The sequence below is a fragment of the Pongo pygmaeus genome, chromosome 5, assembly GCF_028885625.2.
Source record: "Pongo pygmaeus isolate AG05252 chromosome 5, NHGRI_mPonPyg2-v2.0_pri, whole genome shotgun sequence".
NCBI classification, from domain to species: Eukaryota; Metazoa; Chordata; class Mammalia; order Primates; family Hominidae; genus Pongo; species Pongo pygmaeus.
Window position 1 is genome coordinate 35,253,741 of NC_072378.2, and position 13,765 is coordinate 35,267,505.

The window sequence follows — 13,765 nt, forward strand, 5'->3', positions numbered from 1 at the left end:
TAAGAATCTGAAATATATGGGCTTTTATATTGTTTATTTTAATCTCAGTCTTGGGGGGGAAATTATTACACTGTTTTTAACAGTGCTTGAAGTACTCTTTTATGAGATAAAATTTTAATGGTTCTACTAGAAAAAGGGCCCAAATTTTCACAAAATAACCAAAACCAGTTGTATTGGAACACCAAAAAAGAATGATCAACTTCCCATTCCAACCAGCTAGACAGAAAATGAATACACCTAGGGCAAGTTGGAAAACAGTTTAATGATCACTCACCAAAATCCACAGGAGAATCTTAAATGCTTACAAGCACCAATTACTCTGCTATTCCTGCCATCACCGCATCCTTCATGATAGAGTATCACAAGTAAAAGTTTCTGGTTGTTTCGTCTACTTAAAACCAGATGTAAGAAACAACCTAAGTCTTAGCAACTTCAGGCTTCAATGTGAAACCATTAAAGCCCTCAGCACTTTAGGAGGCTGAGGCAGGAGGATTGCTTGAAGCCAGGAGTTCACGACCAGCCTGGGCAACAAAGCAAGACCCCATCTCCATAAAAAATAAAAATACGTTAGCTGGGCACAGTAGTGTGTGCCTGTAGTCCTAGCTACTCAGGAGACTGAGGTGGGAGGGTCACTTAAGCCCAGGAGTTCAAGGCTGCAGTCCTGCCACTGCACTCCAGCCTAGGTGATAGAGCAAGAACCTATCTCAAAACCAAAACAAAACAAAACTCTCTTGGAAAGGTTTTCTCTCTGAAAGCAGTTCCCCTGTCCAGAAGATGCTTACGGCCCACATATCTTCTTCCAACTGGTCAAGACAGTTAAATACTTCAAAATGCCCCAAGAGGTCCCAAAATTTAGTCAAGGCAAGTATCAATCAGGCTACATACTCTCTAGGTGTGACAAATAGAGTTTTGAGAAAGACATTAAAATCATCATGGAATCCTTGGAGGCCTGAGATACTAAAGCACCAATGCAGACAGTCTTATAGGAAGTCTGGAACCAATACTTCTTCCTTCAGTAATATAGGGCTTTCTATACTTTGGTCTAGAAGAAGATGATTTTTTTGTGCTTCGAGTTAGGGATCTGTCCTTTTGACTTTAACCTTCTAACGGCTTCCCTCATATGTTTGGGTTGTAGTGGTGGCATTTCTCCCCACTTCTCACACACATCCAGTGCTAAACAGAGGGTAAGGAGAAAGTCTGATTATCACACAATAATTTACTAATCACATAATCCTTTTGAGTCCTGTAATTCTTTTTAACTTTCCTTAAGCTTGCTAAGGAAATAAACCAAGACATTTTTCCTTCTTAAGAGAATATTAGTTTTAGTATAACATCTCATAACAGGCTTTATCATAGACAACAGTTTAAAATATATTTCCCATAGGCCATATGCTGTGGCTCATGCCTATAATCCCAGCAGTTAGGGAGGCCAAGGTGGGAGGATTGCTTGAGCCTAGGAGTTCGAGACCAACCTGGGCAACATGGCAAAACCTTGTCTCTACAAAAAATTAAAAAATTAGCCAGGGGTGGTGGTGTGCACCTGTGGTCTCAACTACTCAGGCTGAGGGAGGAGAATCACCCGAGCCCAGGAGCTCACTGTTGCAGTGAGCTGTGATCACATGATCAAGGCACTCCAGCCTGGGTGACAGAGTGAGACCCTGTCTCAAATAACTACATAAAAATAAAATTAAAAATTAGCCAGGTGTGGTAGTGCACGCCTACAGTCCCAGCTACTTGGGAGGCTGAGGCAAGAGGATCCTTTGAGCCCAGGAGTTTGAGGTTGTAGTGAGCTATGATCACACCACTGTTACCATCTCATTTTGTACACCACCTTAATTTGTGATTTGTAAAAGGAAAAATAAAAAAATATTTAAAAAAATAATAAAGATCACGCCACTACACTCCAGCCTGGGTGACAGAGTGAGACCCTGTCTCAAAAAATAATAATAATTTAAAAGTATATATCTCCTGCTTAAAAAAAAAAATATTTCACCAGCTAGAGTAGCAATGGGAAACAGCCAGGCTTTTTACTCAATAAAGGGGGCAGGCAGTTCCCAGGGATCACAACATTAGGGACAACTCACCATCCCACACAGGTCACCCTGTGATTGCTTTTCTTGTATCTTTACTTTTGGCAGCAGAAATGAGCAAAGTCCACTGCAGAAAATACAAAGTCTACTTCTGTCACCCTGGGCTGAGGAAAGGAATCAGGGAGGGGATTTCCCAGATGGTTCCTTGCCATCTGTTATTGAAACTTGCAAAGAATAATGGTCATGTTCTCCTAAATACAGGGCTCCCCACTTGGTCAACTTCAAGTGCAAATGAGAACTCCCACAGGTGCTTTAATAAGCTCCTTTGTATAGATATTCTTAAAAATAAGACCACCACAGGTACAATCCAGTATTTGTAACCAACACTACTCACCTTCTTCTACCACCTCCCCGACGAAAACCTTGGAAATACCAGACATAGCAATAACAACATTCTGAGACACAGAGGTGCCAGTGATGGACTGGATCAGCTTGAAAGAAGCACAAAGACTCCGTGATTACAATAGTCAAAGACTGGCTTTGGAACACAGTACCAAGTAATTCACAGAAAAAGGTAAGATAACTGAAGTGCATTTTTTTTTTCCCACCTAAATAATCCACTGACTTGTCTAACACCTCACTTCAAATGCCAATGGACATGGCTCTTGAGTTCAGTTCTAAAACATGATGGAGATGAAGTGTGGTGGTCCATCCTTACCCTTTTGATGGCTGCCTTAGGGAAAGCTGAGCGGCGATACATTTCATAACGGTTCAGCTGCTCCTCAGAAAAAGAAGAAACCAGGATTCTAAACAAAGATCCAGGTAACTAAGTTAACTTATAAGAACGAATACTCAAGATATTATGAAGTCAATAAAAGTTTCAGACAATTCAAAAATGAATTCTTAAGGGGTCAATGGCATTAGGCTTGGTGCCTTGAGGAATGAAGATAAAACACTTCTACTCAAAGGAATTTGAGAAAACATAAAATAAAAACTTCTTTTCTTACCTGTTAACAAAAAGAACAACACTGGGTCACTACACAGACTGTTTTCAGCATTAGACACTATCTCCATAACTCTACCTTACTGAATTTCACACTGATGGTAAAAATTTAATATACAAATTTATAATCAAACCAGTAGTTTGCAGCATTAACAGATTTAGGGGAAATATCTACAAAATATGTGGAAACAGTTAATACTCCTAATGTATAATTCTTTCAAATGAATAAAGGGGACATATCAATTTTTGAAAATGAACAAAGTATGTGAACAGGAAATTTACCAAAATACCAATGGTCAATCAACATGGGGGAAACAACCTTCATTATTAACTAAGGAAGTATTATTTTCATAGCTAACATTTTTCATAAATCAGACCACTATTAAAAAAAGAATGGTATTAGAATATGAGACACAAACTCACACATGCTGGCAGAGTGAACTGGAACACCTTTTTGGAGAGAAATTTGGAAATACATATGAAAAGCCTTTGAAAATGTTCATACTATTTGAATTAGCAATTACACCTCTAGGAGTTTATCTTAGGAAGTAATGGACAAGTATGCAAAGATATGTCCAAAGATCCTCATCATAATGTCAAAAGTAAAAATACCCAACCAGAATCACTATAGGGATTGGTTAAATTATAGTTCAACAACATAATGGGATACAATGTAGCCATTAAAAATGATGATTTATGAGCATATTTACTGACATGAAAATATTTAGCTATACATATCAAACATCTAAAAAAACTTTGAAAAGGTACATACCCAAACATTATACCCAACTATATACTTAGAATGAACTCTGCGTGGTGAGTTTATGGGTAATTTTTTTCTATTTTTCTGTATTCTCTGAATTATTTGCAATGAGCCCATACTACTTTTACAATCAGAAAATGTAATAAAGCTATTTCTATTTTTAAGAAAACTATGACCTAGATGTATAATTAGTGACATGGAAAACATTCACCATATCTAATGTGAAAAATAGGCTACAAAACAGTATTTGATATTTGTGAAAAAAAAAGTTTATAGATATATATGTATAGAAACTATCTTGAAACTTTTAACATAAGCAGGATATATCTCTGTGGTAAGGTGATTATTTTTTCTTCTTATCTATTTATTTTTTTTTGAGACAGCATCTGGCTCTGTCGCCCAGGCTGGAGTGCAGTGGCGCAATCTTGGCTCACTGCAACCTCTGCCTCCCGGGTTCAAGTGATTCTCCTACCTCAGCCTCCTGAGTAGCTGGGACTACAGGCACCCACCACGACACCCGGCTAATTTTTTGTAATTTTAGTAGAGATGGGATTTCACCATGTTGGTCAGGCTGGTCTCAAACTCCTGACCTCAAGTGATCTGCCCGCCTCAGCCTCCCAAAGTGCCGGGATTACAGGTGTGAGCCACCGATCTCGGCCTTCTTTTTATCTATTTATATTTTCTATGCTGTAACATAATTATTTGAAAAAATTGCTTTTGGCCGGGCACGGTGGCTCACACCTGTAATCCCAGCATTTTGGGAGGCTGAGGCGGGCGGATCACGAAGTCAGGAATTCGAGACCCGCCTGGCCAACATGGCAAAACCCTGTATCTACTAAAAATACAAAGATTAGCTGGGCATGGTGGCAGGAGCCTGTAGTCCCAGCTACCTGGGAGGCTGAGGCAGGAGAATCGCTCGAAACCGGAAGGCGGAGGTTGCAGTGAGCAGAGATTGCGCCACTGCACTCCAGCCTGAGCAACGAGAGCGAAACTCCGTCTCAAAAAAAAAAAAAAAAAAAAAAAAAAAAATATTTTAAATAGAGGCCGGGCACAGTGGCTCATGCCTGTAATCCTAGCACTTTGGGAGGCCGAGGCGGGCAGATCACCTGAGGTCATGAGTTCAAGACCAGCCTGGCCAACACAGTGAAACCCTGTCTCTACTAAAAATACAAAAATTAGCTGGGCATGGCGATGCATGCCTGTAGTCCCAGCTACTCGGGAGGCTGAGGCATGAGAATCGTTTGAACGCAGGAGGTGGAGGCTGCAGTGAGCCGAGATCACACCATTGCACTCCAGCCTGGGCGACACAGTGAGACTCTATCTCAAAAAAATAAAAAATAAAAAAATAACATAACATAACATAACATAACATTAGAGAAAGGGTTTCACTATGTTGCCCAGGCTGGTCTCAAACTTGGGCCTCAAGAAATCCTCCCACCTTGGCCTTCTAAAGTGTTGGGATTACAGGTGTGAACCACCATGCCCAGCCATAATGTATTAATCATTTGATTTTCTTTTGAGTTTATAAAAGAAAATTTAAACACCAAGAAAAATTTATTAAATTTGTGTGGTCAAGTGAGAGCCTTGAAATGGGGAATAAGAAAGTGACTTACTGCATCTTCTGAATCTCATCTTCATCTACTTTCTGCTTTTTCTCTTTCTTTTCTTTGGTATCTATTTTCAGTTTTTTGGCTGCAGGAGTAAGTAATGATGAGTCTTCCCTTTCAACTGTTGTTAAATCTGAGATATCCTGACTCTTGAGCTGGGAAGATGAAAGAAACTCTATTATATATTTGGCCTACTTTCCAGGCTTGGGCAAAGTAAGAAGACATCATCCTTATTACAAAACAACAAATCCATTTATTGAGTAGTTTTTCAGTTCTAGGCACTGACTGTACCATCAAGGATAAGATACAGTATCTCTCCTAAGGGAAGATTATGGCTCAGCTATGGAAAGAAAACCTGCTAAATAATCTAGTTTTCCAGTTTGGCTATGAGCAGAGCTCCAGTATCTGTTTACAAGGGTAATGAAATGCCAAGGATCATGAAAACCACTCTCCCCCTGGGCCACTCTTCTGACCTTATTCTTTAGAGGGAATGTCAGCAAAGTCCCCTCCATCCAGCCAGCTCTTCTGCTTCCAGATCTATAGATCTCTTTACTGCTGATGATTCCATATGGAAAGAATATCAAAAAGGAGGCCCCTTCTCATCAAAACGGTGTTTATTTCAATTTGGGACTTTCAAGTGAGCTTCTCACATGTAGTGCTCTTTTGTTCTTATTCTTCAATCCTACTGTTTCATGCAAATGTTTATTTCACATTACTAGTCTTTTTGAAGATAGGTTTGTCTCTTATGATTTATATCTCCCTCCCATCAGCATTTAACACAATTTTACTTATGCTGGATGTTTAATAAATGCCTGTTCAAACCCCACTTAAAAGTAGGCAAAGACACTTCTCAAAAGAAGACATACCTGTGGCCAACAATCATATGAAAAAAAGCTCAGCATCACTGATTAGAGAAATGCAAATCAAAACCATAATGAGTTACCATCTCATATCAGTCAGAATGGCTATTATTCAAAAGTCAAAAAATAACAGATACTGGCAAGGTTGTGGAGGCAAAGGAAAGCTTTTAAACTCTTGGTTGGAGTATAAATCAGTTCACCATTGAAGAAGGCAGTGTGACAATTCCTCAAAGACCTAAAGACAGAATTACCATTTGACCCAGCAATCCCATTACTGGGTATATACCCAAAGGAATATAAATTGTTCTATTATAAAGACACATCCACACTTATGTTCATTGCAGTGCTATTCACAATAGCAAAGACATGGAATCAACCTAAATGCCCATCAATGACGGACTGGATAAAGAAAATGTATTTTCCAGTATATACCATGAAATACTATACAGCCATAAAAAAGAAGGAGATCATGTCCTTTGCAGGGACATGGATGGAGCTGGAGACCATTGTCTTTAGCAAACTAATGTGGGAACAGAAAACCAAATACTTCATGTTCTCACTAATAAGTGGGAACTAAATGATGACAACACACGGACACACAGAGGGGAACAGACACTGGGGTATATGGACGGGTGAAGGGTGGCAGGAGGGAAAGGATCAGGAAAAATAACTAATGGATACTAGGCTTAATACCTGGGTGATGAAATAATCTATACAACAAACCCCTACGACACACATTTACTTATGTAACAAAACCTGCACATCCTGCACATGTACCCCTGAACTTAAAAAACTGGCTGTTTAATAATAAAAATCAAATCCAAACTTCACCCCCTCTGACTTAATGTAGAATCTTAAGTATACTACAAAACTCATTAATGAGATTTAACTTGTCCCTAAAGAGGAATTCAAATTTAAACTCATACAGGAATATGGGAATAGGTGGGATGAAGGTAGTCTATCTTTGACAATCTTTTCAATTTCTTTTTAGTTACTGATTTATACAAGTTTTCTAACTGTGCTTCAAGTTTGGTGGTTTGTATTTTCCTTTAAAAAATCACCCATTTTTCTCAGATTTTCACATTTATTTGGCCTAAACTTGAACATTAAATGTCTTTATAACTTTAAAGATCTCCATATTAGTGCCTATAGCCTTTCATATTTTGTAATGTTATACATTTACATTTTAAATAATCAGGTTTTAATTTTATCATTTATGTTTTTTAATGTGCTAATTCATTAGTGTCTACTTCTATCCTTATTAACTCCTTGTTCCTATATTCTTCTGACTTATTTTGTTATCTTTTTTTCTTCCCCCCCGCCAGACTCGCTCTGTTGCCCAGGCTGGATCACAGCTCACTGAAGCCTCAAGTGATCCTCTTGTGTCAGCCTGCCAGGTAGCTAGATCTGCAGGAGTGACCCACTCCACTAGGCCCTTTTTCTGGTTTTTTGAGTTAGGTGCTTATTTGCAATATCTTCTGGTTGTTAATAAAAATATGTAAGGCTATATATTTTTCTTTAAATAAAGCTTTGGCCAAATCACATATAATTTGATAAAGTGTTCTATTAATTTCTTTAGTCTAAAGGCTATTTAAAAAATAGTTTAAAATTTCCAGGGGGTTAGTTCTTTTTTGGTGGGGGAGAAGCTTTTTGTAGTTAATTTCAGGTTTAATGCATTGCATTAACAAGATGTGGCCTGTTATGATGTCTACTTTTAAGAATTCATATTTTTCTTTGTGGTCTGGTACATGATCGATTTTTAAAAGTGTTTCAGAAACAACATAATTTTATCCTCTGTTCGGTGCAAATTTAGATATGTAGTGAGCTCTCTGTGTACTAAGCTAATTATTCAAATCCTTGCTGTCCTTGACACCTGTTTTAAAGTTTCCTTCTTGGCCAGGCATGGTGGCTCCCACCTGTAATCTTAGCACTTTGGGAGGCTGAGGTGGGAGGACTGCTTCAGCCCAACGAGTTGGAGACCAGACTGGGCAACATAATGAGACCTTGTCTCTACCAAAACAATATTTAAAAAACCTTTAGCTGGCCAGGTGCAGTGGCTCATGCCCATAATCCCAGCACTTTGGGAGGCCGAGGCGGATGGATCATGAGGTCAGGAGTTCAAGACCAGCCTGGGCAACTTGGGAAACTTGTGAAACCTCAGCTCTACTAAAAATACAAAAATTAGCTGGGTGCAGTGGCACATGCCTGTAATCCCAGCTACTGGGGAGGCTGAGGCAGGAGAATCGCTTGAGCCTGAGAGGCGGAGGTTGCAGTGAGCCGAGATTGTGCCACTGCACTCCAGCCTGGGCGGCAGAGCGAGACTCCGTCTCAAAAAACGAAACAAAACAAAACAAAAACTTTAGCTGAGCGTGGTGCAGCATGCCTGCAGTCCCAGTTACTGGGGAGGCTGGGATAAGAGGATTGCTTGAGCCCAGGAGGCAGAGACTGTGTCACTGCACTCCAGGCTGGGTGACAGAGTGAGACCTTGTCTCAACAAACAAAAACTGCCTTAAAGGAGCTTGCAGTGAGCCAAGATCACACCACTGCACACTCCAGCCTGGGCAACAGAGCGAGACTCGGTCTCAAAAAAATAAAAAATAAAAAACCTGCCTTAAAATACTTTTGTCAAATGTTTTCTTTTCCTTTTTCTTCTTTTTTTTCGAGACGGAGTCTCTGGTACCCAAGCTGGAGTGCAGTGGTGCGATCTCGGCTCACTGCAACCTCCGCCTCCCAGGTTCAAGCGATTCTTGTGCCTCAGCCTCCTAAGTAGCCGGGATTATAGGCTCCCGCCACCATGCCCAGCTAATTTTTGTATTTTTAGTAGAGACGGGGTTTCGCCATGTTGGCCAGGCTGGTCTCAAACTCCTGACCTCAGGCGATCCACCCACCTCCGCCTCCCAAAGTGCTGGGATTACAGGCGTGAGCCACTACGCCCAGCCAAATTTTCTCTTTTTCTAAAAGTTCGTACTTTATACATTTTGATGCAACTTTATGCTCTGAAAGGCTATTTCCATCTAATCTACTGTTCACCCACGATCTCTTAAATCCCTTCTAGCTCTAAGACCCCGAGATTCTACTTCTAGAAATGTAATCCTGAGAACGATGAGTTTCTGGTCCTGACCGATGCTCAGCTAGGCAACACTGCTGAACTCCCTGTAGCACAGAAACACCAGACCCAATTGATGGGTCCCTGATCACCGGGTGCGGTGGCTCACGCCTGTAATCCTAGCACTTTGGGAGACCAAGGCGGGCGGATCACGAGGTCAGGAGTTCCAGACCAGCCTGGCCAACATGGTAAAACCCCGTCTCTACTAAAAATACAAAAATTAGCTGGGCATGGTGGTGTGCGCCTGTGATCCCAGCTACTCGGGAGGCTGAAGCAGGAGAATCGCGTGAACCCAGGAGGCGCAGGTTGCAGTGGGCCAGAGATCGCGCCATTGTACTCCAGCCCGGGCGACTCTTTTATAGAGTTATAGAGTTATTCGATTTAACCTATAACTCTATAAAAGTCTATCTCCCTTTGACAGGTCTGATCGACCCTCCTTCCTATAAAGACAAAAGTTGTCTTAACATCTAAGAGGAACCATATCGCGGAGAAAGAGGTGCTACGAATCCTGGGTTTTAGCTCTTGCACTACGTCTCAGTGTGACATTGGATCCCAATTTCCTCACCACCAAAGCCAACGGGCTATTAAAACTCCCTTAGAAGTAGCTTTAATCCCTAAAGACAAGACTAAAAATATTAACACAGTGCTTGAGCCTCTGGAACCGAACCAGCACTGGAGTTTTGTTTGGTCGTCCCCTCTCTTCCCCCTCAAGATTAACGATCTGGAGGGAATTCTGGTTGAGTTCGAGTTCTCGTAACTTGGGAGGGACTAACTAGAAGCCCGGCGAGCAGCCAGTAACACAATCTCTGGGAATTCCTTCAGCCTCATCAATACATCTCTTCCTACCTCGCCTTCCTCCGCTGCAGCTTCTTTCAAGTCAGCATCTGCGTCTCCGTCAGTGTCCTCTGGGATTCCATCGGTGTCGGTAGCCCCCGGGTCCCCGGGCGCAGCGGCCGTCTCATCCGACTCCCCTGTCTCTCCACCTTTGTCGGAGGGCGACTTGTGGGCATCGTCCATCACGGATAGGATTGGAGGGGACAGGAGATCGCGGAGATGTCTGAGGCAGAAGCTCTGAACCCCGAGCTGCACAGGCCAGGATCTTACTTCCTGTCGTCGCGCAGCGATGACATCATCCCTACCGCTCTCCTGAGGGGTCATTTTGAGGCGCGCGTAGAGGACTAGAGGACTCATTTTAACTTTGGTTTGGCGACAGTGGGAAGCGGGAAAATTGGACGTAAAGAGCTCAGACTATGGATCCTCCTCGCTAGGAAACCAGCACTTGTGAAGGAGCGCAGTTTTGTTTACTAAATAACTTTTTCCTTTTCGCCTGTCTAAAAATGCAATGTTAATCCCTTCGTTAACCCCTCAGAGTAAAGTTGGGGGACTGGGAGAAAACTCAGTTCCGTTGTATGGCAGTGTCGTGGAATGAGGCTACCCGGGATTGGTAAACTTTCAGGCAAGGACTCAACCTTGTATATTTCAACTGGCCCGAAACCGCGGGCCTGTGTGTACATAGAACTGCTAGCATTTCCCCTCCATTCCGCAAGCACCTTAACAACAAAAAGTCATATAGCTTGAGCAGAATTTATCCAATTCATTTATTCATCCACAACTATTGACTGCGTACTTCGATTTAGAAATAGTGCTACTACCAGGGAACAAAACACACATAGTTTCTACCCAATCAAATGATTTTTTTCAGTTCGCCAGTACTCAAGATTGAGGTTTGTTTCTAAAGTCTGACACTTTTCTATCAGTTTGGTTAATCTCATCAAAACTAAGAGGAAAGCCTAAAGAGAGGAAGGTGTCTCCTTTGAACGTTTCACTTTAATGAACTAGTTCATGTACTGGGAGGATGAAGTGGTGAGGATATTTCTATTTTAAAATTTTCTTCTCTTCCCTCATTGAGATACGAGGGGGAGGGCGTTTTATTCACCTGGATATGACTAGGTCCCCGCACCTATTACATATTTAATTTATGCGTGCTGAAAGAATGGACTTGGAAATGTAGGTGCGCGTTACCACATTTATCTCTTTGTTTCTACGCTGCCTGGACGAATTACCGTATTTCCTGTCCCAGGAGCTCCCAAAACCTTTGGGGAAGGAGCGCACTTCGGGAGGCGCGTACAGGTGGGCCTGTTTGTCCCTTTCCACCTGTATAATGGGGGCCCACAAGGCGCTGTCCCCATGCCCGGAGAGGCCTGTCTCGGGCACAGCAAAGTCCACCTGCGCTGGTCCGCGGAGCCCCGCCCAGCTAGGTGAGCTAGGGGGCGGGGCGCGGGGGCGCGGTGACGCGTGACGCCGGATCCCGGAAGTGACGCGCTCGTGGGGAAAAGGCAGGGAGGGGGTGGTGTCCCCAGCCGGTTTGGGGGGTGCGTTGCCCGGAGACGGAAAGTTTGGGAGCCCGAGCAGGCTCGGCTGCAGCCCCGGGGAGGGGGTCCAGCGGGTGGCGGCCCTGGGGATGGGGAAGGAGCAGGAGCTGCTGGAGGCGGCCCGCACCGGGCACCTCCCGGCGGTAGAGAAGCTGCTGTCCGGGAAGCGGCTCTCCTCAGGCTTTGGGGGCGGCGGCGGCGGCGGCGGCTCTGGGGGCGGCGGCGGCGGCGGCAGCGGCGGCGGCGGCGGCGGCGGCCTCGGCTCTTCCAGCCACCCCCTCTCCAGTCTGCTCAGGTGGGTACGCGCCGGGGCCGGGCCGCTGCCTGCAGACCTCTTCTTCCCCACCCGTCTCTTGGGTCCCCAGAGAGATCGGGGGTCCTGAGACTCGGGCGGGGTGGGCTTTTGGCGTGCCCGGGGCGAGGCAGGCGGCCCGCGGGCCAGGGTACCGGAGGGCGCGCGGGTCCGAGTCCACGCTGCTCCGGGCTCGCCTGGTCTCCCGTTCTGACCCGGCTGCGAAGAATGGTGGGAGTGCCCAGGTGGCAGCCTCCGCCGCATGGCACAGCCAGGGTTCATCCTCGCTCGCTACAGGGTGCCAGCTGTCGTAGCTCACAAAAGCCAATTAAGAGCAAATATGTATATCATATATATATATACATATATATGATCTCCCTCACCTCCTGCAGAAACTCCTACGCCTTGTAGAATCTCGAGGCTCCTCTGGAGGAAATTCTTTTGATTTTCTTCTCTTAGGAACTTGGAACCTTCCACCAGGCTACACAGGACCTCGCTTTTTTTTTTTTTTTTTTTTTTTTTTTTTTCCGGAGACGGAGACTTGTTCTGTCACCCAGGCTGGAGTGCAGTGGCGCGATCTCGGGTCACTGCAACCTCCGCCTCCCGGGTTCAAGCGATTCTCCTGCGTCTGCCTCCCGAGTAGCTGGGATTACAGGCGCCCGCCACGACACCCGGCTAATTTTTGTATTTTTAGTAGAGACGGGGTTTCACCATATTGGCCAGGCTAGTCTCGAACTCTTGACCTCAGGAACCGCCCGCCTCGGCCTCCCAAAGTGCTGGGATTACAGGCGTGAGCCACCGCGCCTGGCCCCTCGCTTTTATTTATATTAAAATTGCCTCTGGATGTATCATTTTCAAGATGTTCGTCTTTGAGCCTCTCTTGTGCTTGAAGTTCAAATTGTAGTTCCTTGTAGTGAACCTCATTGGACTAGTCTAAGTGGCATATGCAGGATTCATCCGGGGGCTTATTCATCTAGAAATAAAGGCAGAGAGACTTGTTTAGGAAACCGAAGGATGCTGTAAACTTTCCAAGGTCTGTTGTTAAACGCTTCAATCTGGAGCTGTAAGGACCGAGGGGAAAACATCAGTTTTGTGTGGCTTCAAAGGGGGATTGGAGGTGCTTTGTTAGTGTGAGTTAAATGTGTTAGTTCAGCAGCGCTTTCATAGCCTGATTTCTTTTTCCTTCCTTGTTCTTTTGAGGTTTTTAAGAAGTGGAAGTTCATTTAGAAATGCCTTCGTTAGCTTTTGTTCCCCATTACTTTATGTAACTTCAGTTTGAGTGAGCTTGGACCATATAAGCCTAAGGCGCTAATAAATTGTTATTAATAGATATTAAGCACTGAGTACCAACCCAGGTCTTTACAGGAAGATTTTAAAAAGCAGTATAAGTAGGTACTTAAGATTTGTTGAAGAAATAAAAGTATCAGTTGCAGGACAATAAATTTCTAAATAAATGGATGGTGGATGGTATTACTCGCTGTAATTGCTAGCAGCTCAGAGAACAGAGACATCATTTAGGGATGGAGTGGAAGTCAGGGCTTCCAAAAGGAGGGAGACTTAAGCTGGCCTTGAAGGATGTGAGGATTTGGGTAGGTGAGTTATGGTGGGCATGTTTCAGGTGGGTACCCCATGATCAGAGGCACAGAAATGAGAATGGAAACTTATTTGGTGCTCCTTAGGCAACAGGAGAAGAACTTCCTGCCTGGACCCTTGAGAGGTTGGGCATAATAAA

General features: G+C 43.7%; 2 protein-coding genes across 7 annotated transcripts in view; one reads left to right on the top strand and one right to left on the bottom strand.

The window, feature by feature from the left end:
* Positions 1-242: 242 nt before the first annotated feature.
* On the bottom strand, positions 243-10,500 carry TAF11 (TATA-box binding protein associated factor 11). Of its 3 annotated transcripts, XM_054490956.2 has the most exons (6): positions 10,216-10,488; positions 5,410-5,558; positions 3,457-3,483; positions 2,749-2,836; positions 2,425-2,521; positions 243-1,173 (listed from the first exon to the last, which is right to left on the bottom strand). In XM_054490956.2, exons 1-6 carry the CDS (start codon positions 10,384-10,386, stop codon positions 1,043-1,045), a joined length of 663 nt encoding a protein of 220 aa, XP_054346931.1. In that variant the 5' UTR covers positions 10,387-10,488; the 3' UTR covers positions 243-1,042. The 3 variants fall into 3 exon arrangements, with proteins under 3 accessions (XP_054346931.1, XP_054346932.1, XP_054346933.1); XM_054490957.2 differs by lacking the exon at positions 3,457-3,483 and having other exon boundaries at positions 10,216-10,500; XM_054490958.1 differs by lacking the exons at positions 2,425-2,521; positions 3,457-3,483 and having other exon boundaries at positions 1,117-1,173; positions 10,216-10,500.
* A 1,181-nt stretch (positions 10,501-11,681) lies between these two features.
* The window catches only part of ANKS1A (ankyrin repeat and sterile alpha motif domain containing 1A), a 201,774-nt gene continuing 199,690 nt past the window's right edge, over positions 11,682-13,765 (top strand). For 3 of the 4 annotated variants that reach the window (XM_054490633.2, XM_054490635.2, XM_054490636.2), the window contains exon 1: positions 11,684-12,036. In XM_054490633.2, the coding sequence (XP_054346608.1) occupies positions 11,831-12,036 (206 nt within the window). In that variant the 5' untranslated portion in view covers positions 11,684-11,830. Of the gene's footprint in view, positions 12,037-13,765 lie in introns of all 4 variants that reach the window. The other variant, XM_054490637.2, reaches the window with a different exon arrangement.

Bases quoted from the DNA above. Each gene is read 5' to 3' on its own strand.
- TAF11 (XM_054490956.2), bottom strand. From the start codon at position 10,386: ATGGACGATGCCCACAAGTCGCCCTCCGACAAAGGTGGAGAGACAGGG. The intron at 3,484-5,409 runs GTAAGTCACTTT...CTCTCCAAAAAG, and splicing joins GATGAGATTCAGAAGATGCA to GTGTTCCAGTTCACTCTGCC. The intron at 2,522-2,748 runs GTAAGGATGGAC...GCTTCTTTCAAG, and splicing joins CTAAGGCAGCCATCAAAAGG to CTGATCCAGTCCATCACTGG.